This window comes from Lepidochelys olivacea (assembly GCF_965140295.1).
Source record: "Lepidochelys olivacea isolate rLepOli2 genome assembly, chromosome: 3".
NCBI lineage: Eukaryota > Metazoa > Chordata > Testudines > Cheloniidae > Lepidochelys > Lepidochelys olivacea.
The window spans coordinates 133,565,138-133,589,801 of NC_140413.1; the positions used below are offsets into that span (position 1 = coordinate 133,565,138).

The 24,664-nt window shown below is 41.4% G+C and overlaps 1 protein-coding gene and 1 long non-coding RNA gene across 2 annotated transcripts in view; one reads left to right on the plus strand and one right to left on the minus strand.

Moving 5' to 3' along the window:
• LOC311517654 overlaps positions 1-2,045 on the minus strand; it is a 90,716-nt gene extending 88,671 nt beyond the window's left edge. Inside the window, exon 1 of the long non-coding RNA XR_014710750.1 lies at positions 1,912-2,045. This is a non-coding gene — a long non-coding RNA (uncharacterized lncRNA). The remainder of the gene's footprint in view (positions 1-1,911) is intronic.
• MAP10 (microtubule associated protein 10) lies at positions 1,906-4,728 on the plus strand. The gene has a single exon (XM_084622674.1). The coding sequence runs from the start codon at positions 1,948-1,950 to the stop codon at positions 4,630-4,632; it is 2,685 nt and encodes an 894-aa protein (XP_084478800.1). The 5' UTR covers positions 1,906-1,947; the 3' UTR covers positions 4,633-4,728.
• The last annotated feature ends 19,936 nt before the right edge of the window (positions 4,729-24,664 follow it).

Sequence of the window (24,664 nt, forward strand, 5' to 3'; positions counted from 1 at the left end):
CTTAAATAGCTCTTTTCAGACTGCTTCTGTCTTAGTACCTGAAACAAACAGTACCATAAATGTTCCTGTAATATTGCTCTCATTAAAAATCATGATGTGTGGGACAGAAGTTTATCATTTTTTTTTCCAAATTGTAACTACATCAGGAATCTTTTTTATAGGGATTTCAGGGGAGGCAGCATGTTCATGTCAACTGATTGTGGGACTGGGAGCCATTAAAAAACCCCTCGCTGCTCTAATCCTTGTTTTACTACTACTTCACAGTCTGACCTTGGCCAAGTCACATTTTCAGAAGTATCCACTAATTTTCTGTGCTTCCATATTCGGGTTCCATCATGAGACACGTTGGGACTGATTTTCAGAGGTGTTGGACACCTGCAACTCTCAGTGAGATCAGTGGGAGCTGTGGGTGCTCAGCATCTGAAAATCAGGCGACAGAGGTCAAATTCATCCATGGTTTAACTACTAACTTCAATGGAGTGACATCAAGGATTAATTTGGCCCTAGATTCTCAGGTTGGGCATTTTCAGAAGTCTCCACTAATCTTGAAATTTAGGAGTACAACCTCAGTGTCAGTTTGCCCACCTGAAAAATGCAGATCCCTACCCATGTACCTCCTTGGGGTATTCTGAGGGTTGTTTGTAAATTGCTAAGTATTTTTACTTCCTCCAACTCATTTAAAGAGGTGGACAGATTGCCATTTTGTTTTGTCTCAAAGATAATGCCTGTTCAATGGCATTAACAGAATACTAGCAGAGTTGAACTACAGATTTCTTGTTGCCCACTAAGTGTTTCCCACTCAACCCCGGTCACAAATAAAGGGTCACATCCGTAACTCTTTACTCCGGCAAAATAGCTAATGAAGACAAAGTGTATTTGGCTGAAAATTAAGAGTTGGATTCTAGCCTGCAGTGCTGGCTAAATGGAAGGCCAGTATCCTGCCTCACAGTTTCCTCTTTTCTTTTCTTTTTTAAGATGGGTGATTGTGATTGTTGGCAAAGGAAGGAGAGAGAAAGGAAGGAATAGAACAGAACAAAGGAAGGGAGGAATTAGTTTTCTTTTCCGTTAGCTAGCTCCCTGCTGGCAAATGCTAAGAGTATTCTGTATCTTTAATTTAATGCCATCAATCTAGGCCATATTATTTTACAGTGATTTTAATTGAACAAAATAGTCTTCAGAAAGTAAGCACCTCATTGATAGCATTTTTTTCTATCAGTGGCAATGAGACTGGTTTAAAATGGAAGAGGGAGATAAGAAAGGTTCAAAGGCACATAATGCTCTGGCTAGAATATGCTGAGCGTGATTCTTATCTCACATCAGTTTTTACTCTGGCACAGCTCAAGTAATTTCCAGTTGCTCCTCCTAATTTATATGAGCATGAGAAGAGAATTAGGCCTGGTATTTTTCAATGGGTGTGCATGGTGCTCTGATACTACAGGGAGGAATGTATTAAAAAGGAATAGATGGCATTTACAGCACGTTTGGGGCACGTGCAGTGACAGCAGATGGGCACATGTCACTCCAGGGCTGGGCGCTACCCCCTGGGGGTCTGGGGCCTGCGCCCCACAAGCCCCAGTCCCGCCCCTGTGTTGCTTGCCCTTCCCTGCAGCGCTAGTGCCGGAGTCAGCAGCAGCGAGGCGAACGGACGCAGGTGACGGGCAGGTGTGTGCTGCAGCGTCACCACTCGGAGGTTTCCCCCGCTCCAGCACTAGGGCAGAGACTACAACTCCCAAGGGGCTTTGCGAGGTCTTCCGGTTGCTGACAGTTTTTGTCGTGGTCACTTCGTGCGCTGCTCCCATACGCTCTCCGGGAGCCGCCACGCCCCTCTCGCGAGAACTTAATTTATACCCTCGAGACTTCACCAACCCCATCCCACCGAACCCCCTCCCCTTACTCTCGCGAGACCCTGACCTGACTGCGGCGGGGCGGAGACCTTCGCGCTGGGCGATGGAGGCGGAGGAGGAGGAGGGCGGTGCGCGCGAGGCTCTCTTCTCGCTGGAGCTGCTGGTGGAGTGGGTGCGGGTGGAGCCGCAGCTGCTGCCCGCGCGCGGCCCCCTGCGCCCGGCCGTGGCGCTGCGGCTGCTGGACTTCCCCACCTTGCTGGTGCACCCACCCGAGCCGGGCTGCCCGCCGGGGCGGCTCGTCCCCTTCGGCCGGGGCAAGTCCTGCCTCTTCCGCCTGGGCCCGGGCCCCCTGCGGGGCCTGCTCCGCCGCGCCCCGCTCTACGCGCTGCTGCTGGCGCTGCCCCCGGCGCCCGGCCCGGCCCGGCTGCTCGGCAGCTGCTGCGTCTCCCTGGCCCCGGCCGCCGAGGAGCTGCTGCGGCCGCCGCAGGGCGGGGCGACGCCCGGCTCCCGGGGCCGCAGGGGCCGCTACCCCCTGCGGGACCTCATGGGGGAGCGGGTTGGGGAGCTGGCCCTGGGCTACCGCCTCAGCAGCCTGGGGCCGGCCTTGCTGGGACACCTGCCTGCGGGCCTGGGGCAGGGGGTGGCCGGGGGAGCGCCGCCGCCCAGGCCCACCTGCCCCCCGGATACCCAGCGCCAGAGCGGGCCCAGGCCGCAGGGGGCCCCGGGGGAGCAGGCGTCTGGGCATGGTAGGCACTCTACGTCTATCGGCATCCAGACGGAGCCGCAGGGCAGGGAGTTGCCTGGGGAGCTGGAGCCTGAGCACAGCGGCCAAGCCTCTTCCCCCGCTGGCCAGACCCATCTGCCATGTGTGGAGGAGGTGAGGGAGCTGGAGATTGAAGCAAACATCTTCTGCCCTCCCCCTTTGTACTACAGCCACCTGCCCACAGAGCCCCCACCAGCCCGGGCCCCTGGGTGGGTGGCAGTTGCCCAGCCTCAGGCACCACAGGAGCAGAGCCCAAGTGCAGCACCAGCACCGTTACAGGAAGCTTGTCCAGACAGAGGTCGGGCTTCTGGTTCCCTGGCCCAGTCACTGGGTAGTGCCCAGCAGCTCAGAGATGCTCTAAGAGAGCTGCCTCTGGTCAACGCTTTGCTGGTAGAACTATCCCTGCTGAGTAATCAGCCCCTGCACTTGGGACCTTCTACTGTTCACCCCCAGCTGGCCTGGCTATACCGAGAAGTAGAAGAAGCTGACATCAAGACCTCAAAACCTCTTACTAAAAGCAGATGGCCAGCTGGGAAAGATAAGGAAACACTTCTTAACCCCAGAGAAAGGTTCAAAAGAAGTCAGCAACAGTTTTCTAAATTGGCGGGTTCTTCCTTACGAGAGACTGGAACAGGGAAAGGAACCAGGAAAGCTGCAGCATCAAGAAACAACTGTTTTGAAAAGAAGAGTGGAACCAAAGAAAACACACCCCCAAGAAAGAAACTGTTTTATGGACTCACAAATACACTAAGGTTACGATTACAGCAGACCAATCCAGATATGTTAATACTTCATGAAAGGAGAGAACAATATAGAAAAAGGCAAGTAGAGATGCTGAGAGAAAAGCAAAGCAAAGGGTCTTTGTCCAGAGGAAAACTATTCAGAAACACTGCTGAACAGCATCTGATGTCTTACAGGCATCCTGCTGAGGGAGGAATTTTAGAACAAAATATTCAGGTTGGTGAAAATATTGAGACTTTAATACAAAGTAGTATTGAAAAAGATCACTCCACCACTATAATGGAAGACATTTCTGACCTACAGAAACATGCTGCTCGCAATAGACCAAACAATCATGAGGAAAATGCTAAGGAAGAGAATCCATATGAAGTGAATACAAACTCTTCACTGGAAGTAACTACAATTAAAACCCCTTACAAAGTAAAGGGTGTGAAAGTCCACCTGCCAAGAACTTTCACACAGGATACTGATGCAAAGGGAAATAAAGTAGATGAGGAAGCAGTACACTTGATTCATGACAAAGACACAGATGACTATAATGCTTCCCCGTTAGGTGATTATCAACCAGGCCAAAACAACAGTTTTGAAAGTAACCCTGAACTCAAGTATTCAGATGACTTTGTTGGCAGCCCTGAGAACACAGGCTATTCGGAAGATTTCACCAGTGCTGACGATACGGGCAGAAGCTCAGAAACTCTTGATAGCAGCCCAGAGCGTGCACTGGTAAGCCCAAAGCAAGCTTGCTCAGACATGGAATCAGAATCCAAGAAGTCCAGACTTTCTGAAAAAAGTCTGAGAACTGAAAGTATTTCAGCTCCTCTACCAGTTCCTTCAAGTGCATCTCCAGTCCATTCTCTTAAAAGAACCTATGACTTAAAAGCAAAAAAACAGAATACAGGTGCGGGTGTCGGTGTATCCATTAGTGACTCCTCTCCTCCTGCAGGTTCATTAGATAAGCAGGAGTTAGCTTCACATATCAAGGAAGAAGATAGCAAAATTGACCAAAATATTTTCCAGGCCCCTGAAGTGAAGAGTAAGCAAACTAATTCTGATCTAAATAGTGTAGTAAAGGGCCAAACCTCTTTGGAAAAGAGCCAGTCACTGAGGACATCTCAAGTTAGCTCCTACTTGCCATCCAACATGTCTGATCTTGAACTTAGTGGTGTGGAAAACAATACATCAGACAAGGAAGAGGATGATGATTTTGGGACACTGAGTATTCCTAATCAATATAAGCACATCAGTGAACTAGTAGTAAATAAGCTGCCTGGATACACAATGTAATCAATATACACTCTTGGTCAAAACAGAATGTTTACTTTTTTATTTTTATAAACAATATTAAGATATTTCTTGTTGGATATATATATAACACAAATGTTTGGCTTTATGAATTTAATAAATTGCTGTTTTTGTTTTTATAAAAACAAAGATTGTAACTTTGGTGTATATAATAAAACTTCAATAGTCTAAGCCTAGGTTTAAAGGAAAAAGACAAGCAAAAAAGTGTTAAAATACCTCATCTTTTCAATTGTAGAAATGAAAATGGAAGCAGTAAGCCTTCCTAGAATATCCAAAGAGTTGTCAGAAGAAAATGTTAGTGCTAAAGAAACAACCATGCAGTTAAGTTATGAGTACAAATTATGTCTAACCATTTTTATAAACTGATATTTTAAACAGTCACCTTTTTCACAAAAGTAACCTTTTCACTTCCAGGAAGTAAATGCAGTACAACTGCTACTTCATGCACACAGCCTGTCATAGGCAATAGCAGTATAGATTGTAAAGCCAGAAGGAATCATTATGATAATGTAGATATGAAAGTCAGACTAGACTATCATAATGACTAACACAGGCCATAGCACTTCACCCAGTGTTTGTAACACTGATCCCATTAACTTGTGGTTAAAGTATTCTCACCTTTTCAAGTTGGGGGACCCCTTATAAATTTTCATGACCCCTTATATCTATTATAAAGGAGTAAACAAAAATGTTGATAAGCCAATTTGTGTGTATTTCAGGAGGTTGACACTGTATTTGACCTTGAAAGATAAGTTTGGGTGGGGAGTGGAAGAGAAATTTTCATTGCTTTAGATTGTAATAAATTCAGAGTCCTCACAACCCTCCTGATTGCCTTTTATGATTTGTTGGTTGCTAAACACTGAACTAAGATATATTTTAGAAAGACATTAAATTTTGATTTAAAGATGCCAAGTGATGGAGAATTTACATCCCTCGGTAATCTCCATTGATTAGTTACCCCCTGTTACATTTATATTTCATTTCTAGTTTTTGTTTTTCTTGATCTCCACGTACAGCTATCGAATGGTTATGCCCTTTTTCTGCTTTTTGACTTAATTCTGTTTTTAAGCATCTGTCCAAATCCATTCTCTTAAGTGTCCAAGGTATTCTTCCAATTACTGCCTCTTTTTTTTTTTTTTTTTTGCTTTTGCCTGTAGGCCAGTACCTCCCTATTCTACCTAAATCACTTTATTATTAACATGCTCTAATGAGAGTATTGAATTCCCATTATTGAGAATGAAACTGACGTGTTGTAATTTAAAAACAAGAAAACATGGTTCCTGTACCCAAAGTAAACTACAGTAGAGCTGTGTAAAATTTTTAGACATTGTTATTTGATGAAAAATGCAGTTTTGATTGACCAGAAACTATGTGCCAGTTAGACATGAATAGTCAAAATTGCCAGAAGAGGAGGACGAGGTAGTGGTAGTGCGGTCACACCCTCATCCCTCCATTTTTAGTCCAGTGGTTCGGGCAATCGCCTAGGTTGTGGGAGACTCACATTCCACACAGTTCCAGATTTGGTTAAACCTGAACCGTTCCCCCACCCCCGCCCTCCGAACTGCCTCCAAACTGGAAAACCTGTTATTCACCCAGCTTTAATCTTCAGTCAGATGTGGCAGGGGATAACTTTTTAAAATTGTTCTACTTCATCGCCTCAATTCCAGAAATGAAGGGAGGCTGGTTTCCTGCTGTCTTTGGTGTTGCTCTACCAGTGTGTATCAAACACGAATGGTATTTGAATATAGCATTAACTCAATTGTTTTACTGATAGACAAAATTGTGTGTCATCCTTATGGACAAAACAACCATTGAAGTACGTGGCTGGAATCCTTGGCCACGCTATTTTTGGTATATGGATGTATCGGTTTTCCGTAATATTTATTCAGTATTTCTTAAAACAAATAGTGATATTCAAATCTCAGACTCTTTTAGCCACTGATAATACATTTAAAGTTTTATAAAGTAGCATCTAAAGGAAGGTTGAAACTCAAAACCAAGAGATTTTCTCTGTAGTTTCCATCTGTAAACATTGTGGTAGGGGCAAAGTATGTTTATAATGGAATTTCTCATTCATCTCAGCTAATTTCTATAACACTTATGGATCAATCACAAATAAGTATTAGGGAGACTAAGTATAGCATGAAAGACTAGTGGATAGAAAAATGCATAATAAATGGACTATTACTGAGGAGGAGACATATATACCAACATGAATATTGAATATCAGATTTAAGGAGACATTTTATACACACACCCTTCACATAAATTCCAGCTAGGAAAAATTAGTCTTGTGTTATTGCAGAGAGAGAAGTCTAAACAGATTCAGCCTAATTTTTACCCTTCAGAATGACAGTATGTTAGTATTTCAGAGTAACAGCCGTGTTAGTCTGTATTCGCAAAAAGAAAAGGAGTACTTGTGGCACCTTAGAGACTAACCAATTTATTTGAGCATTAGTAGTTTGAGCAAGATAAACTGATTGGATATTAGCAATACTGTTGTGAGAATCAATTCAAAATCTTGTCTAATCTTCAAATATTTCTCCATTAAGAGAAATACAGAAGAATTTGTTTCATTAGTCTATTACTGAAGATTTATAAACCAACACAAATATGTAGGAAGTGTGTTTTAGTGATGGGATGATTTTCTGCATTTCTGTCCAGCAGAACAAATCGGGGCTAGTAGTTACAGGAGAGTATCAGGGAGAGGTGCCTTTTTGCATGAACCTTAGGCTATGTAAACACTACAGCTTAAATTGGTGTAAGTTATGATGTTCAGGGGTTTGAATAAGCCAGCCCCCTGAGCAACGTAAGTTACAGCATCCTAAGCACTGATGTGACAGTGTTACGTCAGTGGGAGAGCTCTCTCCCATCAGCTTAGAGCATCCGCACTGGAAGCGTTGCAGATGCACTGCAGTAAGCTCTGTAATGTAGCCATACCCCTACACTTACAGATTTACTTGTGGCTTACTAGTTAGTCAGCTTCTCTGTTATATGTACAACTTGGCTTAAGTGTTCTCATGACCAAATAGCTAACATCAGAAGCTATAATAAGAGATCTCTTTAGCTGAACTGAACAAATTTTCTTCAGTAAAAGATGTTTTAAAAGTTAAGGGCAAGATCCTGGCTGGCCCTTATGCAAGGCTACAGGGTAGGATGTGAGGGAGGAAGAATCAGGCGCCTCCCGCTACCTTTGTGCTGCCTGCATAAAGGCTGGCTAGATTTACAGCCTTGGAACTCAGGAGCGCAAGGAGTGCTGCCACCACAAAAGGTGACAGAGTAGGCAGAGCCACAGCTCCATTTCCCACTTCTGTGCTGGCTAGCACAGCCGGCTTTCTGAGTGAGGGTAGCAGGAGAAAGAGCTGTAGCAGTCTCACTCACAAGCAGGCATTCTTTGGGGTGGTTCTGTACTATCTTCATGCCTTGAAAGGCCTAATCTAACCTGAAGTGACTTTAGTGCATGTGAAAGTGCCTGGTCAACACCCCTGAAGACTGATCCACAAACCAGATACCGAATTTCCCAGTGCTGGTGCACAAATGCATATCCACTCTCACACCTAGCTGTGTGAGTGAGAAAACCGTTCATTTCTCGTATCCATTCTATCCTTGTTCTTTATCAAGATCACCATAATGGTTGCAATTTTATGCCCGCCCACTCAGATATAGACTCTTGTCCATTGGGACTAATGTCACATTGGCCAAACAGCTGCCAAATTGTAACAACTTTCAATCACTATCATCCCGAGATGGACTGAGATTAACATTAGGGTTGTATAATTCCCCTGAACATGCTGTCCTTATTACAAAGTTAAGTGCCTTTTAAGTGTTAGAGGTCAGAACAACAACTAGATTAAAATTTAAAGTGTAATATAGAAGCACTGCTTATGTCAAGAACTACTGATCTAGCCTGTAGTATCCTTCCAAGTTTTAAAATCAATTGATAAAATATAATGTAATTTCTTAAAATCTAATTAGCCCCATGAACTCTAAAAATTTATCTTGTAATCACTCCTCCACTGAGCCATGAATCAACTACCTTATGGTTACTTAGAATGCATAAATTATATATTTAGCATGCCATATGCTGCCAAACTCTCGCATCCTTCAAATGTCAAAATGAAACTCCTAATGCTTGAAAATAAATGAATGAAAAAGTAAAAAATAACTAAAGGTTACTAAACTGTTCAGCTGGTGCTTTCCTTGTGACTTGCAAATATGCTGCTTTAAGGCCCTAATTCTACAAACATGTTTGTGTTTAACTTTACTACTGCAAGTAGTCCCATCGAAAATCAGTGGGGCTCCTCGTAGTAGTAAAGTTAAATACACACATGAGTGTTTGCAGATCTGGACCCTAGATAAGATTGGCCATGTGGGTGTTTATGAGCAACAGTTTTCAGTTACCTAAGCTAGAGATGATTGAACCAGTTATAAAAAATTAAACCTTAACCTTCACCCAAAACTTTAGCTAAAAAAAAAAAAAGATAAACATACTGTTTAAAAAAAATCCCCAACCAAACATGCTAATGTCCTGCAACAGTTATGACTAGTACAATAATTTGTTATGGCAAAGCATGTAAAGTTTTACAAATATTTCATCCTTGTTTATTCAGGTAAATACGTATCCCATATTATAAAACTGTGGGGAAAAGACCAATACATCAAATATTGACAAATCATTGACCACTGATTCTTATCCTGTTCTACTGTCCCACTGACTCCCTGACTCACTCCCAATAGCTGACTCCTCTGCTGCTCCCATGATACTAAACATGTCTGGAGGCAGTAACATGAACACAGTGATGTCCTTCATTACATGTTTGTTCAACTCTAACATGTCCCTGAGCATTTCTTTACTCTCATTGGCTCCTGTGCCCATAGTTCTCATTGGAGGGATTTATATACTGCAAGTTAGGCATAGTTTACGAAGTTGTTTCCCTAGATATCCTGAAGCACTACTCAATATAGGGATCATTTATGTCCAATTCCAGCAATTATGCAATTAGATTTACCATTGAAATTATTGCATTGAAGTTTTCACTATTTGTAGTTTATATTGGCCCGGGGCCTAGTATTTTTATGACAACTGATTTTGTATTAGTTCTACTTATCTTTGTTAGTTTTAATGGTTTTTCTTATATATAAATTGCCACTTGCTATTTCTAATTCCATGGGACTTCATTTTCTTTTCCATTTTCTCAGCATTTGTCACTGGCAGCTACTTTATTACTTGCTCAAAGATTCCAGGTTTGAGTCTCTAGACATACAGTTTATGTTCATAATCTCATATGGTTTTGTTAAATTTTGCATTACAGCACTTTCATTGGCTTCTGAAAAGAGTAATGCTGCGTATTCCCATCTAGATGACCTCCTGAGGTCCCTTCCAACCCTGATATTCTATGATTCTATGATTCTGAGGGACAAACCCCTAAAGATGATGGCTGAGCAGTGACCTGTGTTCCTGGGACACATGGTCTAAATGTTTTCTCTCCCTTCCCCACTCCCCTTCACCAAATGGTCCTGCTTCCAATCCTTTTTAAAAATTGCAGCTTCCAGAATAACCTTATGTTAAATGACTGAAGCTCATCACTATGAAGGGGTGGATTGCTGTTACCTCTAGAGGCTTGTTAAAATGAAGTCAATCACATCTGCTATTGCTAGTGTTAGCTGCCTCCCAGCTGTAGGCATTTTTATTTAATTCCCTTTTCCTTACACACCCTTACTGTGATTTCAGCTTTGTTCCTGAGATTTCCCAAACCCCCGTTCACATAGTTGACTGGTTTTGTATTTCCTGTACACATTTTCCTGTGAAATTTTAACACCCATACAAGTTACATCTTCATAGCTGGCATTTCCCTAGGTAGGATGCCACAAGGAGTCCGGTGGCACCTTAAGACTAACAGATTTATTTGAGCATAAGCTTTCGTGGGTAAAAACCCCACTTCTTCAGATTCATGGAGTGAAAATTACAGCTGCAGACATAAATATACTGACACATGAAGAGAAGGGAGTTACCTCACAAGTGGAGAACCAGTGTTGACAGGGCCAGTTCGATCAGGGTGGATGTAGTCCACTCCCAACAATAGATGAGGAGCTGTCAATTCCAGGAGAGGCAAAGCTGCTTCTGTAATGAGCCAGCCACTCCCAGGCCCTATTCAAGCCCAAATTAATGGTGTTAAATTTGAAAATGAATTTTAGTTCTGCTGTTTCTCTTCGAAGTCTGTTTCTGAAGGTTTTTTGTTCAAGTATAGCTACTTTCAAATCTGTTATAGAATGTCCAGGAAGATTGAAGTGTTCTCCCACTGTCTTTTGTATGTTACCATTCCTGATGTCTGATTTGTGTCCATTTATTCTTTTACGTAGGGACTGTCCGGTCTAGCCAAGGAGCAGTGTAGAGATTAGGCACCGCAGGAAGTATGGCCCAAAGGGCCAGAGTGACAGCAGACTGCAGGCCTTTGATTGGCCCACATTACTACTAAACTCTGGAGGGTGCCTCAGGAAGTTATCTGGGCAATCATGCAAACTTCCAACTGACTTGCTGTGGCTCCAGACATTGCTTCATTTTGCCTCACTCCCTGATCTTCGATTGGAAAATCTGTTCTGATGCTTGCCTACTGATTTTGGCTCTTGCAAGTACTCTGATCCTTGCTCACAGACCACTGCTTTGTGACCACCCCTTGACTTTGCAATACCGGCCCAGCAATAACCATTAGGCCATACTGCCTATGCCCTACTCCCTTACAACATATTGATTGTGATTTGAACCCCTCTCCTGATTTTGTAGGCTCATTTGTAGCTTCCCAGAAGATTTATTAGGAATATTCTCCAGCAAGTTATGGAAGATGTATATGAAAGATTCATTGCTGAGTCATTGCCTGAGAACTCTTAATTATTGTGTTTCGATCTTCAATTTTGCAGAGAAGGCCTTCACAATTGATTCATTTATAAATTACACAGCCTGGTGGAGGAAATTTCTAACAAACATCTGACATTAACATTGTTCTTGGCAAAATTACATTTTAAAAATTTATTCAGTTATAGTTACCTAATGAGAAAGAGAGGATACAAAAGTGAGAGTGAAAGAAAGGACTTCAAATTTATATCAAACTGTATCAGTTAATTTAGCATAATTACTCTAATTACAGACACAATAAGGTGATTATTTCATAACCCCAAATATTTTGGGTGGAAACCCTCATGCTGTTTGCTTTATGCATTGGTAAAGTTGCATCATCAGCTTCTGGGCTAAATTAGACAAAAATGGATTGAGCCTGCAAACCTTCTCTCTTATATTTAACGGCCCTTATGCAAGTAGTCCCATTGTCTTCAATGAGACTAATGTTGGGGTTTTCATAGGAGCCTTAGGGATTTAAATGCCCAGATCCCATTGAAATTCAATAGAAGTTAAGCACCTAACCTCAGGCTCTTGAATATTACAACTGATGACTATAATGCTTCCACTGGGATTGCTGGGGTGAAATGTGGTCAATGGCAAAATTCCCATTGACTTCAATGGAGCCAGGATTTCACCCTGGTGTAAGTAGGGGTAGCAGAATGAAGACTAATATTAGTAAGTGGCTTATCAGGCAGCAGCTCCAAGATGAGTTCAGTATATAAAGAAAGAGTCTTCATTATATTCTAGTTTCAGATCTCGAGACAGCATCTAAAAGATACTTTTCTTTATCAGAAGCAAAGAACATTTTCATTTACTAAAGATACACAATTTTGCACAAGGATGGAGCTAATTTTTGCCCATGGATGGATTAAAGTTTGCACCCCCTCTTCTTATTTTTCACAACCCAAACCCATGGGGATTGAAGCTCTAGTGTCTTTTAGCAACATTTTTACATTCCAAAGGCAAAAAATTGTACTTCACAAGTATTTTTTTTATGAGCCAAGGATAAAATTTCCTGCTGACCTGGAAGGTTAGCACTATTATAAGTCAGGGATGAACTCCCCCAGAGATAGGGAAATTCTGACTATATTCCCCAATAATCAGAACTCTCCTCTTTTTCTTCTTTATTGCAGGCAACTCCATCATCTTCCTGTCCCACGGTCTTGTAAACTCAGACTGATCTTTGATTTATCTTCTTCTTAAACATTCACACCATCACTTAATGCGGCCAGTTTTCCCTCCACAATATCTCAAAATTCATCCATTCCTGACACCAAAACTCTTGTCCATGCCTTGATCTTTCTGTACTTTGATTATTGCCATGCCCTTCTCAGTGGCTTCCCTATAGACAGCTCTACCCCCAACTCATCACACACCCTACTCCTCCAGTTGTTCTAGAATATAGCATCAAAACTCATCTAGCACATCCATGACTGAAGGAATCTCCAGACACTACTCAGATTCCTTCATTGGTTTCCCCTCATCTTCCACATCAAACTGAAGATCTGTCTTATTGCTTTCAATTTAGCCTCTTCCTATTTTTATGTACTCTACTTTCACGCCTACCTTGCACTCCTTGTCTCTGCCCAAACCATAAAACTAACCTCTACCTCTTCTTACTCTTATTTTTGTACTTATTTCCATGCAACTCCTTAGGCCTGGAACCCACTGTCTGATGCTGACTGCCACATATCTACTTTTCCCTTCATCCCAGTTCTTCTGGGGTGTGTATTTTTGCCTGAAGTATGGCCTGGGTGTGCCTCAGAGGGGTTGACTACACTAGCAAATTACTAATTGCTGGAAATGGGTGTCAGTATTGGCTGCAGTTAACCAGTGCTGAATACAATTTAATTGCAAGCAGAACAGAGGACAAACTGTCTTCAGCACCACTGCACAAACAGTGGATAAACTCTGCTATAAAGTAGCATGGTATATACGATGATATGGAATCACAGAAACGTAGGGCTGGAAGGGACCTCCAGAAGTCATCTAGTCCAGTCCCCTGTGCAGAGGTAGGACTAAGTACACCTAGATTATCTCTGACAGGTGTTTGTCTAACCTGTTCTTAAAAACCTCCAGTGACTTGAATTCCATGTCTCTAAGTAACCTATTCCATTGTTTAGCTAGATAGTTAGAAAGCTTTTCTTAATATCTAAACTAAATTTCCTTTGCTGCAAACTAAGATGATTGCTTCTTGGAATGGGTGCCTGGCCATTCTCTTGATCTTGCATGGTATAAGAGATGAAGCTCTGGCATACCACATCTTAGAAGTAATTTTAAATTTCTTTGTCATGTAGTTCTAGAAAAGTATGAAAAATACATAACTAATCATTTTGGGTGAGGGAGGAAAACCTCTGATTCACAGTCTCCTCTTCTGAGATACAGTTGCAATTATAGCGGGCCTCTCTATTGATTGTTGCAAGCCTATTTCCTTTAGCAGGGTTCCTAAGATTCTTAATTACAGTCCTGTATGCTTTACACAGTTTTTATCTCCAGTTCTAGATACAGCTCTGAGACTTCTTTAAAATAAATTTTTAACAAATTGTAACATTACTTTTTAAAATGGAAATATTGAGGCAGATTCTCCATTAGTACATGCTTATACCATTAGTAATGTGACGGGGCAAGGCCAGATGGTTATAGAAAAGTAGTGGGAGATAGATATATTAGCTCCAGGCTAAACAAATCCCTGGTACCAGGTTAAGTGAAGTGGAAGCTGCTCCAGGTCAATTAAGACACCTGGGGCCAATTAAGAACTTTCCAGAAGGCAGGGAGAATGCTAGGTTGATTGGGACACCTGAAGCCAATCAGGGGCTGGCTGAAACTAGTTAAAAGTCTCCCAGTCAGTCAGGTGGGTGTGCATGTTAGGAGCTGTGGGAGGAAGTTGTGCTGTTGGAGAGGCTGAGTAGTATGCACCATATCAGGCACAAGAAAGGAGGCCCTGAGGTAAGGGTGAAGTGGAGCTTGAGGAAGTGAGGGCTGCTGTGGGGGAAGTAGCCCAGGGAATTGTACATGTCATGTTTCTAAAAGGTCAGCTACCACAGCTGATACTATTAGGGTCCCTGGGCTGGAGCCCAGAGTAGAGGGTGGGCCTGGGTTCCCCCCCCCCACACACACCTTTGCCCCCCTGGTTAATCACTGAGACTGGGAGACAACAGAGACTGTGCAAGGAAGGATAACTTCTCCTCACCTCCCTTGATGGCTTATGATGAAAATGGCTCAGTAGACTGTGACCCTTGTCTCTAGAGAAAGAAGGGTTACGCGGAGGGTCACGGTGAGCCTCTGAGGCTAGCAAAATCGGCCAGGAAACATGGGACCCACGGAGGCAAGGACAGAGCTTTGTCACAGTAAGTTCAGTCCATTCTCTTTAGAAGTAGCAAATTTTCCTGTCAGTGGATTCCTCACTGTGAATGAGCACTAAGTTATGAAGTCATCTTTAGCTGTTTCCTTTTTCTAACCATCTGATTATTTCTTAAACTACATCAAAGCACTAGTTTACTTCATCAAGTAAAAACATGGAGTTTAGACTAAAAATCATATGTATTCTTCTGAGGACTGAATTACTCTGAATTTCTGCCCTCCCTTTCCCTTCAAGATTTAATTTTCCTCTTCTACAGCATCTGATTGCCATATATAATATTCAGCCATAAAGTGATACCCTCTGATATTGGTATGGTGAAAGTAAATAAGGAAGTGTTATTTACTCCTCATAACACAAGAACTAGGGTTCACCAAATTAAATTAATATGCAGCAGGTTTAAAACAACCAAAAGCAAGTATTCACACAATGCACAGTCAACCTGTGGAACTCTTTGCCAGAGGAGGTTGTGAAGGAAAAGACTGTAATAGGGTTCAAAAAAGTATTAGCCAGGATGGGCAGACGGGATGGATCACTTGATGATGTTCTGTTTGACAGAAGCTGGGAATGGGCGACAGGGGATGGATCACTTGATGATTACCTGTTCTGTTAATTCCCTCTGGGGTACCTGGGATTAGCCACTGTTGGAAGACAGGATACTGGGCTAGATGAACGTTTGGTCTGACCCTATATAGCCATTCTTATATTCTTATGAACCTGCTGCCCTCATGTTTGGATGTCCATAACCATGAGTGATGGACAGACTTCAAAAAGGTTCAAGGTAAAGTTTTGGGGTAAAGTTCAGATGCTCCTCTGACCCTTTGAGTCTCTTTAGATTGCAAAATAGAGTTTGAAGTCTGTCCAGGCAGGGGCCCATAAACCAAGAGTAGGAGAAAACTGATTCACCTTCGAGAAAGTCCTCCTTGTTTTATAATCCATGTACAGTGCCTAGATACTATATTAAAAGGTATTGTGGGAATGCTTAGGAGGAAAGACATCTGATCTTTCTGAAAAGATTTTTTAATACTTCACAGTTCCATTCATGCCTTAAATGTCAGAGCAGCCTCACTCACTGTATTTGTTACTTTCACTGCTGATCCTAGTGGAACTAGGAAGTTGGGACATGCACAATTTTTTGTTTTGAGTTTTCAACAATTGTTCAGGTTACAACAATTCTGTTTTTCTCTGAACCAACTCAGTTGTGCATAACAATTCAGCAACTGGAATAAATGCCAAAGTTTATGGGTAGGATTGTTTTTATTATAAAATTAACTGATCAGAGAAAGCTCACTCAGCACATGTACGCAGTTAAAATAAACTACTCTGAAAAAAACAAAACTACAAACATAAATACAATGTTGACAAAACACTTATGCTCCATCTCCAAATAGCAGAGGAGGAACCTTACCCCTCCCAATAGGCCCTGCAGCATGCCCTGTAGTTCAACAAACACCAACTATGCAGGGACAGGGAGGAGAGCGGCCTTCTAGAGAAGAGGACCTTCCTTGCTGAGAATACCCTGCCTCCGGCTCCTTCTCTAGGTGATATCTCAAACACCTCAGCAGATCCCAACTGCTATCGTGATGTGGTGTGGCTTGTAAGGTAGATTGGACCCAAACCATTTATAGGTCAAAACCAACAGCTTGATTTGCAACCAGAAAATGAATATGAGCCCAGGTTTCATACACTCCCTGTAATGAGCACTACTGCTTGTTGATAGGCCTTGTTACCTTTCATTTTTGGAGTCAGTCATTCTATTATTCTCTCACCAATAGTTAGAAGCAAAAGATAACACCATTTGCCCCCCACTTCCAGAAAATGTAGAAAGGCAGAACAAATTTAAAACACCAGAAGGAGCAGGGAAACTGTTTAACTTCCACCCAGTTAAACAGTTTTAGAGATAGTGGTGAATCAGCCAGTAAGATGACCTGCTCTCCCCATACCACAAACAGTTGTTTGAGAACATCAGCAATACTTTTGACACTTGCATGCACATATGGAGAGTAATGCCCTTTGATACAAATGAGTTACTTCCACATATCATGGGGAAAATAGACCCCATACGTGGTCTGAGAATCCTGAAAGCACCAGATCCTCTGTTACTTCACTCTATTTCCAAAAGCTGTCTGCATGTTTATGTGTCACCTCAACTCGTTTGTCCCAGCAGGCAGCTAGTTCTGTCATATAGTACCATGCTTGTTGCTCCGTAAGTATCCTGGAATGGTGTCATAAATATAAAGGGAAGGGTAACCACCTTTCTGGATACAGAACTATAAAATCCCTCCTGGCCAGAGGCAAAAACCCTTTCAACTGGGACAGCATGGTTTTGTACCACCCCAAATGCAGGGCTGTGGCTTAATATCACAGGTTAAGAGGTGATTTGATCACAGTCTATAAGTACCTACACAGGGAACAAATATTTAAGAATAGGCTCTTCAATCTAGCAGGAAAGGGTATAACACAATCCAATGGCTGGAAGTTGAAGCTAGATAAATGCAGAGTAGAAATAAGGCATCAATTTTTAATGGTGAGAATAATTAACCATGGGAACAATTTACGAAGGGTCATGATGGATTCACCATCACTGACAATTTTTAAATCAAGATGGGATGTTCTTCTAAAAGATCTTCTCTAGGAATGATTGTGGGGAAGTTCTATGACCTACTCTATACAGGAGGTCCGAGGAAATGATTATCACATTGGTCCCTTGTGGCCTTAGAATCCTGAATTCAATGACTAGGATCCCATTATCTTATTGTGGTTCTAAAGTAAGTCGAATTTGCTGATGATAAAAACAAAAAATACCGCTTTTTCAGAATTCCCTGTGCTATTTTCACTGCTTTGTGGTATTAACTAAATGCTTAAACAATTGCTTTTACAATATTTAAACAATAGGGGTTTTGGCTTAAAAATTTACAAGGATGTCTAGCATTCAGATTGGTAACAGATGTATGAAATAAAATATGTGGACATAACAATTACAGACCAACTGTTAATTTGGCATTTGCTTGTACAGGAATGAAATTTCAATTAAGTTTTGTCAGCAGCAAGTGTAAATGATAGATCTCATATGAAACTTCATAGCCAGTAAACTGCCTAAACAAAGAGTGGGATGTCATCCAGTTAATGAGTTAGATCACACGCACGGATTACATACTTTGTAAATAATGTGCTCCTTTCCACTGTTCTTGAAAATGAATTGTTTATCCAGTTGTTGTTTTCTTAAAGAATGGCCCATATGGCAGGTAAATTGGAATAGTCATACTCCGGGCTGGCCCTAGAACAAATGGTGCCCCAGGCGAGGAGTGTCTTCAGCACTCCTACCCCTCAATTTGTTAAACTTTGGAATACCTTTTTATTGCATTTGTAGCCCATTTCACGACTTTGAGGCATGATTTGCATGCATGATTTATCCCTGTCATACAAGACAAATATTGCAGCTGGGCTCTCACTTTACTTCAGTTCGTTCTTATATCTCACTTACTGACTGGCAAGGCCCCGCCTCTTATATACCCATGAGGGCATGGCTGACAACATTCTAGGAGGTTCAAGGCAAATGTAGTTCTCAAAGTCTGGAAAGTTCCACAAGATTATACAAAGGTCCAGAACATTCTAGGAGGTGAGTGAAAAATGAATCCACATACGGAATACCTCAAACGTGTTACTTCAAACATTCTATTTTTCCTTTTGTTGCTAACAACAAAAACAGCACCCCAAGCCTGGCACCGTCCAAGCCCAGTACTCCTGGCAGTCGCCTGAGTCACCTGCCGTAAGTCCGGCTCTGGTCACACTGTGTTTGTAGCCGGGTGGGATAACTGATGAGAGAGTTACCCCATTAGCCCGATAGGCCTGAATTAAATCACATGCAAGATTTTTGAATATATAGATATATATCTCTTTCTAATCAAATGACTGCCCAAGGTCACAAGGGAGTTGTATTTACATTCATTTGGAATCATTCAACAAAGTACAAATCCCCTCCCAAAGAATTCATGTTGCTATCAGACAGTGATTCAGCTGCTGTTCTCAGTGGTCCCAGGAGAAAACCAGATTATCTCAGTGCCATCAGCAAGTTTCAGGAAAGAGAGACAGATTATTAATGGGATAGCATGGAGAGGCTCACTAGTCTTTCAACTATGAAATATGTTCCTGTACTGGATGAACAAGTGCTACATTCCCTGTTCTGTCTCAGCCATAATAGCTACCAGTGGCTATGAATGCCTCCCCTTTTTTAAAAAAAAGTATAATACTAAAGAACGGTCAAAAATTAATTCCAGTCACCTAACCCAAAACTATTTTATTATCTTTCCCCACGCTATAGTTACAGCTCTGATTCCATTAACAAAAATATACTCTGCAGCAGCTGATCCATGATAGTTACTGCAGATCTTCTTAGTTTTGAAGCAGTGAAGTCAATGCCAGATTCAGCACACAAATCTTGTACTGTCAGCACATGTAGACAGCAACGGTAGGCCTATTCTGCCTTCATTCAACCCTTGGAATTGATATTTTAATCTGCATGCACCCTAAATTCCAAAATTGACAGTTGCAGATTCAAGAATGACATCGCAGTTCCGATCTCATTCACACTGGTGTGAATCAGGAGTAATTCCATTTACTTCAGAGGAGTTACTCCAGCTTTACACTGGTGTAACAGAGATCAGGGTCTGGTCCAAGCATTGGAGAACTTCTTGAATGTGCTTAGTGCACATACTCAAACATGCAAATGAGGCGGTACTCTACTTTGGTCAACATTTAGAACATCATTCAGCCGGAAAGGAGGTGTAGTGGGGTTGGTTTTCTTTTGTATATTTGCTTATTTTAAAGTATTTGGTACTTTCATCCTTTAGCAGGGTTGACTGTGCAAGTGAAAGCTACCACCACCACCATCCTGTCGTCATGACCAGTCATTTTAAAAAATGAAACATTGGTGTCAAGCAAACTCCTTAGTTTAAGTTTGTATAAGCAAGCTACTACAGTCTTAAGACTGTACATTTCACAGCATCACTATGATATTAACTATCGTGGGACACTGGAGAAGAGTTGATCTCATATTTATTATTTATACTTTCCAGTAGCTAAACCTCAAGAAAAGCATTTTCCTCCCTTTTAAAATGGGCTTTGATAGGCCAGCCAATTTCTTGATGAACCAGCCTGTTTAATAAATGCAGAAATCAAGCACTCATACATGCCGCTATTCATTGCAATCAGGCACACAGCAGTCAGCCAAAACATCAGTAGCACAATCAAGGCATGGATTGCTCCCTGGGTTATGAGTGTTGGGAAACTATTTGGCCATTCAGTTTCTTCAGAATATTAGGGTGGTTAGAGCTAATTTGGAAAAAAAAATGGCATCATCTTAAGAACCTCCTGAAAAGTTTTTGAATTCCCATTTAGCCAATCTACTATATTGTTTCTGGTGCATTAGTGGCAGCTATAGATAAAGCTGCCTACATGGTTCCATTCCAAGTTCTTGTTTTGAGTCAGTCAGAACTTCCCAAAACTCACTCATCGGGCAATATTTTACAGCTCTTAAAATAAAAATCTTCAAGAATTATTTGTGAGCAAAGTTAGTTCACTACGTTGAGTCATTTGAGTGTGAAAAGTCCGGGAATGCATTACACATAGAGGGAGATTAACAGGATAGGGAGAAATTTTAGAGGGCAGGGTGGGGAGAGTACAGCCCACCTCTGGGCCTCCCTCATTCTTCCCCTCCCCCTCCCCAATTTAAAACTTTTCCCTATCCTGTTAATCTCCCTGAATGTAACTAAGGGCTTGCTTACACGGGAAATAGTCTGGAAGAGCTATTGTAGAATAGCTGTTCCACCCTAGTGCCCTGTGTGGGCACTCTTATTCTGCACTAAGAGTGCCTTTGTGCCATTTAGCATAATTACTGTTGTGAAATAGCTATTGCACTTTAAATTCACACAATAGCTTCCCCTGTAGACAAGCTGGCTCCCAGCCCACTCCCTAGATATATTTATAATTCAATCTGATCAAGACAGATGTAGTTCATCCTTACTTTTTACATAATAGGAAGTCTTGTTTGCTTTTGCTATGATTTCTTTGTCTGCAAAATAATAATTAGCATACTCCCCATTCAAAGAAAACAAAAATTAAGAGCCCACAAATTCAACTTCTATTTTCTGTTTTGAATGTTGATTTTATTTAGTGTTCTAGAGATAGTTCTCTGAAATTATTTAAGAAAAGTGTTAAATATACTTTTTTCTTTCAGAAAGTCATCTCACAAATAATGGGACATCATTGGATGGCCTTTTATGTTTATTTTTTCTTTAATGTAGCCCATTATGAGAAATTAAATGTTAAACTAATTTAAGAAAAATCCAAATCCTGAGTAGTTTAGCTCAAGTAGTTTGGCAGTTCAGTAACAGTTGCTTTAAGAAACAAAGTTGGGCTCTTAATACTGTACTTGTTAAATTATTCAGGCCTGAATTTATTGTGGAAAGTGTGCTCTTGTTTACAGGGTACAAATTCAAAAATTCTTACAGCTGGGAATTTCTTGGCAACGGTGAAGATTTGCCTATGATGTTATTTTCCCCAAGCACAAGGAAAGGGCCATTATATGTGCTTAGATAGCCTTGTACATAATCCATTTTATGTTGAATTTAAATGAACCTATCAGGATGGTCAATCAAGGGTTCAAAAATCCCCACTCTTAGTCTTTCATGAGAGAGCAGAAAGGGAGAGGGCTCAAGAGCTAGCTGAGAACGAAGTGGACAATCAGTCGTTATTTCCAAACTTTGTCACTGGTAGTCACTGTTATCTCCCATTTGCCTATGAGCTTCTGAGACCAAGCTCAGGCCACGGTACCTATGAATGATTGTTTGTAACTTGTAATATGTTTGTTTTTATCTATAGAAGAACTTTCCAATAGAATGAACAGTTTCCCACTGAACAGATTAGCAAAGTGGTTGCTGTGTTTTCCCATGTTACTTCATGTTTCCTGTGCTTTATTTTTTTATATATATAACAATGTTAATAAAGGCGACAATTCTCTTTGACTGCATCATATTTAAAGATGCTACCTCTTGGAGCATGTCACTGAAGTACACTCCTAAAGAAGAGAAGCTGTAGTATACACTATGAAACAAATCCCAGTGGTAAGGTCTCTCCAGCTTGCTTTCAAAAGAGACAAGGTTTTGCTACACTCTGGGGTCTGTTGCAATCACTAAACTCTCTGCCCCTCTGGTGAAATTGGATCTAAGTGTGGGTGTCCTTTATTTAAATAATAGTTTTAAAAGGTGCCTATCCAAGTCTTTACCTGCCCTGAAACATCATTAATAGTGCAACAAAATCCCAGCAGCATAAAAATAGTCTTTTCAACAGGAGCTCAGCCAGTCAGCCACCTACAGAGATTCCTTTCTACCCTTTCAGAAGGCCACCAAATTAATTCTGTTTCAGACCAAAGGGACGGGGGAGAGGGGGAGGGAGGGAGAAATTTCCAGAGTCCTGCTGAGAACACTTTGCCAGCCTCCCTCCACCCCCTTCTTTTATAATGAGAGTGATCCAGCTCAGGCACCCCTGCTGACTACAGCTGTGGCAGTATGGTACAGGGAAAGAGGAGATCACTCAGGTAGGCCAGTATCGGGATATGTGGAGCTTTATAGGTAATAACTGGGCCTGGCAGAATTTGATTTTTTTATAATATCAATGTTTATTTCTAAGCATTTTTAAAAAAGATTTTTATCTATTGAAATTTTCACAGTTGCAGGGAATTATGTGGGGGAAGGACAGAATTATTTAATGATAGTAGACATTGAGGTTCAACAAGTTAGAGCTTTATAAACCATTAAAAACACAAATTGTTATAAGAATGGCCATATTGGGTCAGACCAATAGTCTGTGTAGCCCACTATTCTGTCTTCCAACAGTAGCTGGTGCCAGATTCTTGTGGAATGAACAAAATAGGGTAATTTGTCAAGTGATCCATCCCCTGTCTTCCACATTCAGCTTCTGGCAATCAGAGATTTATGGACACCCAGAGCATGGGATTTCATCCCTGACCATCTTGGCTAATAGCCATTAATGGACCTATCCTTCATGAACTTATCTAAATCTTTTTTTAACCTAAATATACTTTTGTCCTTCACAACATCCCCGGCAACAAATTCCACATGTTGGCAGTGCAATGTGTAAAGAAGTACTTTCTTATGTTTGTTTTAAACCTGCTGCCTATTAATTTCATTGGGTGATGCCTGGTTCTTGTTTTATATGAAAGATGAATAAACACTTCCTTATTCACTTTCTCCACACCATTCATGATTTTATAGAGGTCTATCGTATCCCCACTTAATCATCTCTTTCCTAAAATGAACAGTACCAGTCTTTTTAATCTCTCCTCCTACGGCAGCTGTTTCATACCCCTAATCATTTTTGTTGCCCTTCTCTGTATCTTTTTCAATTCTAATATATCTTTGAGAGATGAGGTGATCAGAACTGCACACAGTATTCAAGGTGTGGGCATACCATGGATTTAAACAGTGGCATGATGATATATTGTCTTATTATTTATCCCTTTCCTAATGTTATCTTTTTTTGACTGCTGCTCCACACTGAGTGGATGTTTTCAGAAAACTATTTATGGCTACTCCAAGCTCTCTTTGATTGGTAAGAGCTAATTTAGACCCCATTATTTTTTACATTAGTTGTGATTATGTTTTCCAATGTGCATTACTTTGCATTTATCAACTCTGAATTTCATCTGCCAGTTGATGTCCAGTCACCCAGTTTTGTGAGATCCCTTTTTAATTCTTCGTAGTCTGCTTTGGACTTAATTATCTTGAGTAACTTTGTATTATCTGCAGATTTTGCTACTTCGCTATTTACCCCTTTCTTCAGATCATTTATGAATATGTTGAACAGAACTGGTCCCAATATAAAACCTTGGGGGACCCTGGTATTTACCTCTCTCTGCTGTGAAAACTGACCCTTTATTCCTACCCTTTATTTCCTATTCTAACCAAATTACTGATCTATGAAAAGACCTTCCCACTTATCCCATAACTGCCTACTTTGCTTAAGAGCCTTTGGTGAGGGACCTTGTCAAAGGCTTTCTGAAAGTCCAAGAACACTATATGCACTGGATCACCCTTGGCCACATTTGTTGACCCCCTCAAAGAATTCTAATAGCTTGGTGAGGTATGATTTCCTTTTACAAAAGCCCTGTTGACTCTTCCAAGCATAACATGTTCATCCATGTGTTTGATAACAGTTCCATACCACAGTTTCAACCAGTTTGCATGGTACTGGTCTGCAATTGCCACGATTGCCTCTGGAGCCGTAAAAATAAATAAATGTTGGCATCACATTAGCTATCCCCCAGTCATCTGGTACAGAGGCTAATGTAAACCATAGGTTATACCACAGTTAATAGTTCTGAAGTTTCATATTTCAGTTTCTTCAAAACTCTTGGGTGAGGATCATCTGGTCCTGGTGACTTATTACTGTTAATCAGTTTGTTCCAAAATGCCCCACACTGAGGTGTCAATAGAGGAGAGTTCCTCAGACTTTTCACCTAAAAAGAGTAGCTCGGGTGCAGCAATCTCCTTCACACCCTCTGCGGTGAAGACTGATGCAAAGAATGCATTCAGCTTTTCCACAATGGCCTTATTTTCTTCGAGTGCTCCTTTAGCATCTCGATCATCCAGTGGTCCCACTGATTGTCTGGCAGGCTTCCTGCTTCTGCTGTACTTTAAAAATCTTTTGCTGTTAGTTTGTGTCTTTTGTTAGTTGCTCTTCAAATT

Excerpts from the sequence above, each read along its gene's own strand:
- MAP10 (XM_084622674.1), top strand. The coding sequence starts at position 1,948 with ATGGAGGCGGAGGAGGAGGAGGGCGGTGCGCGCGAGGCTCTCTTCTCG.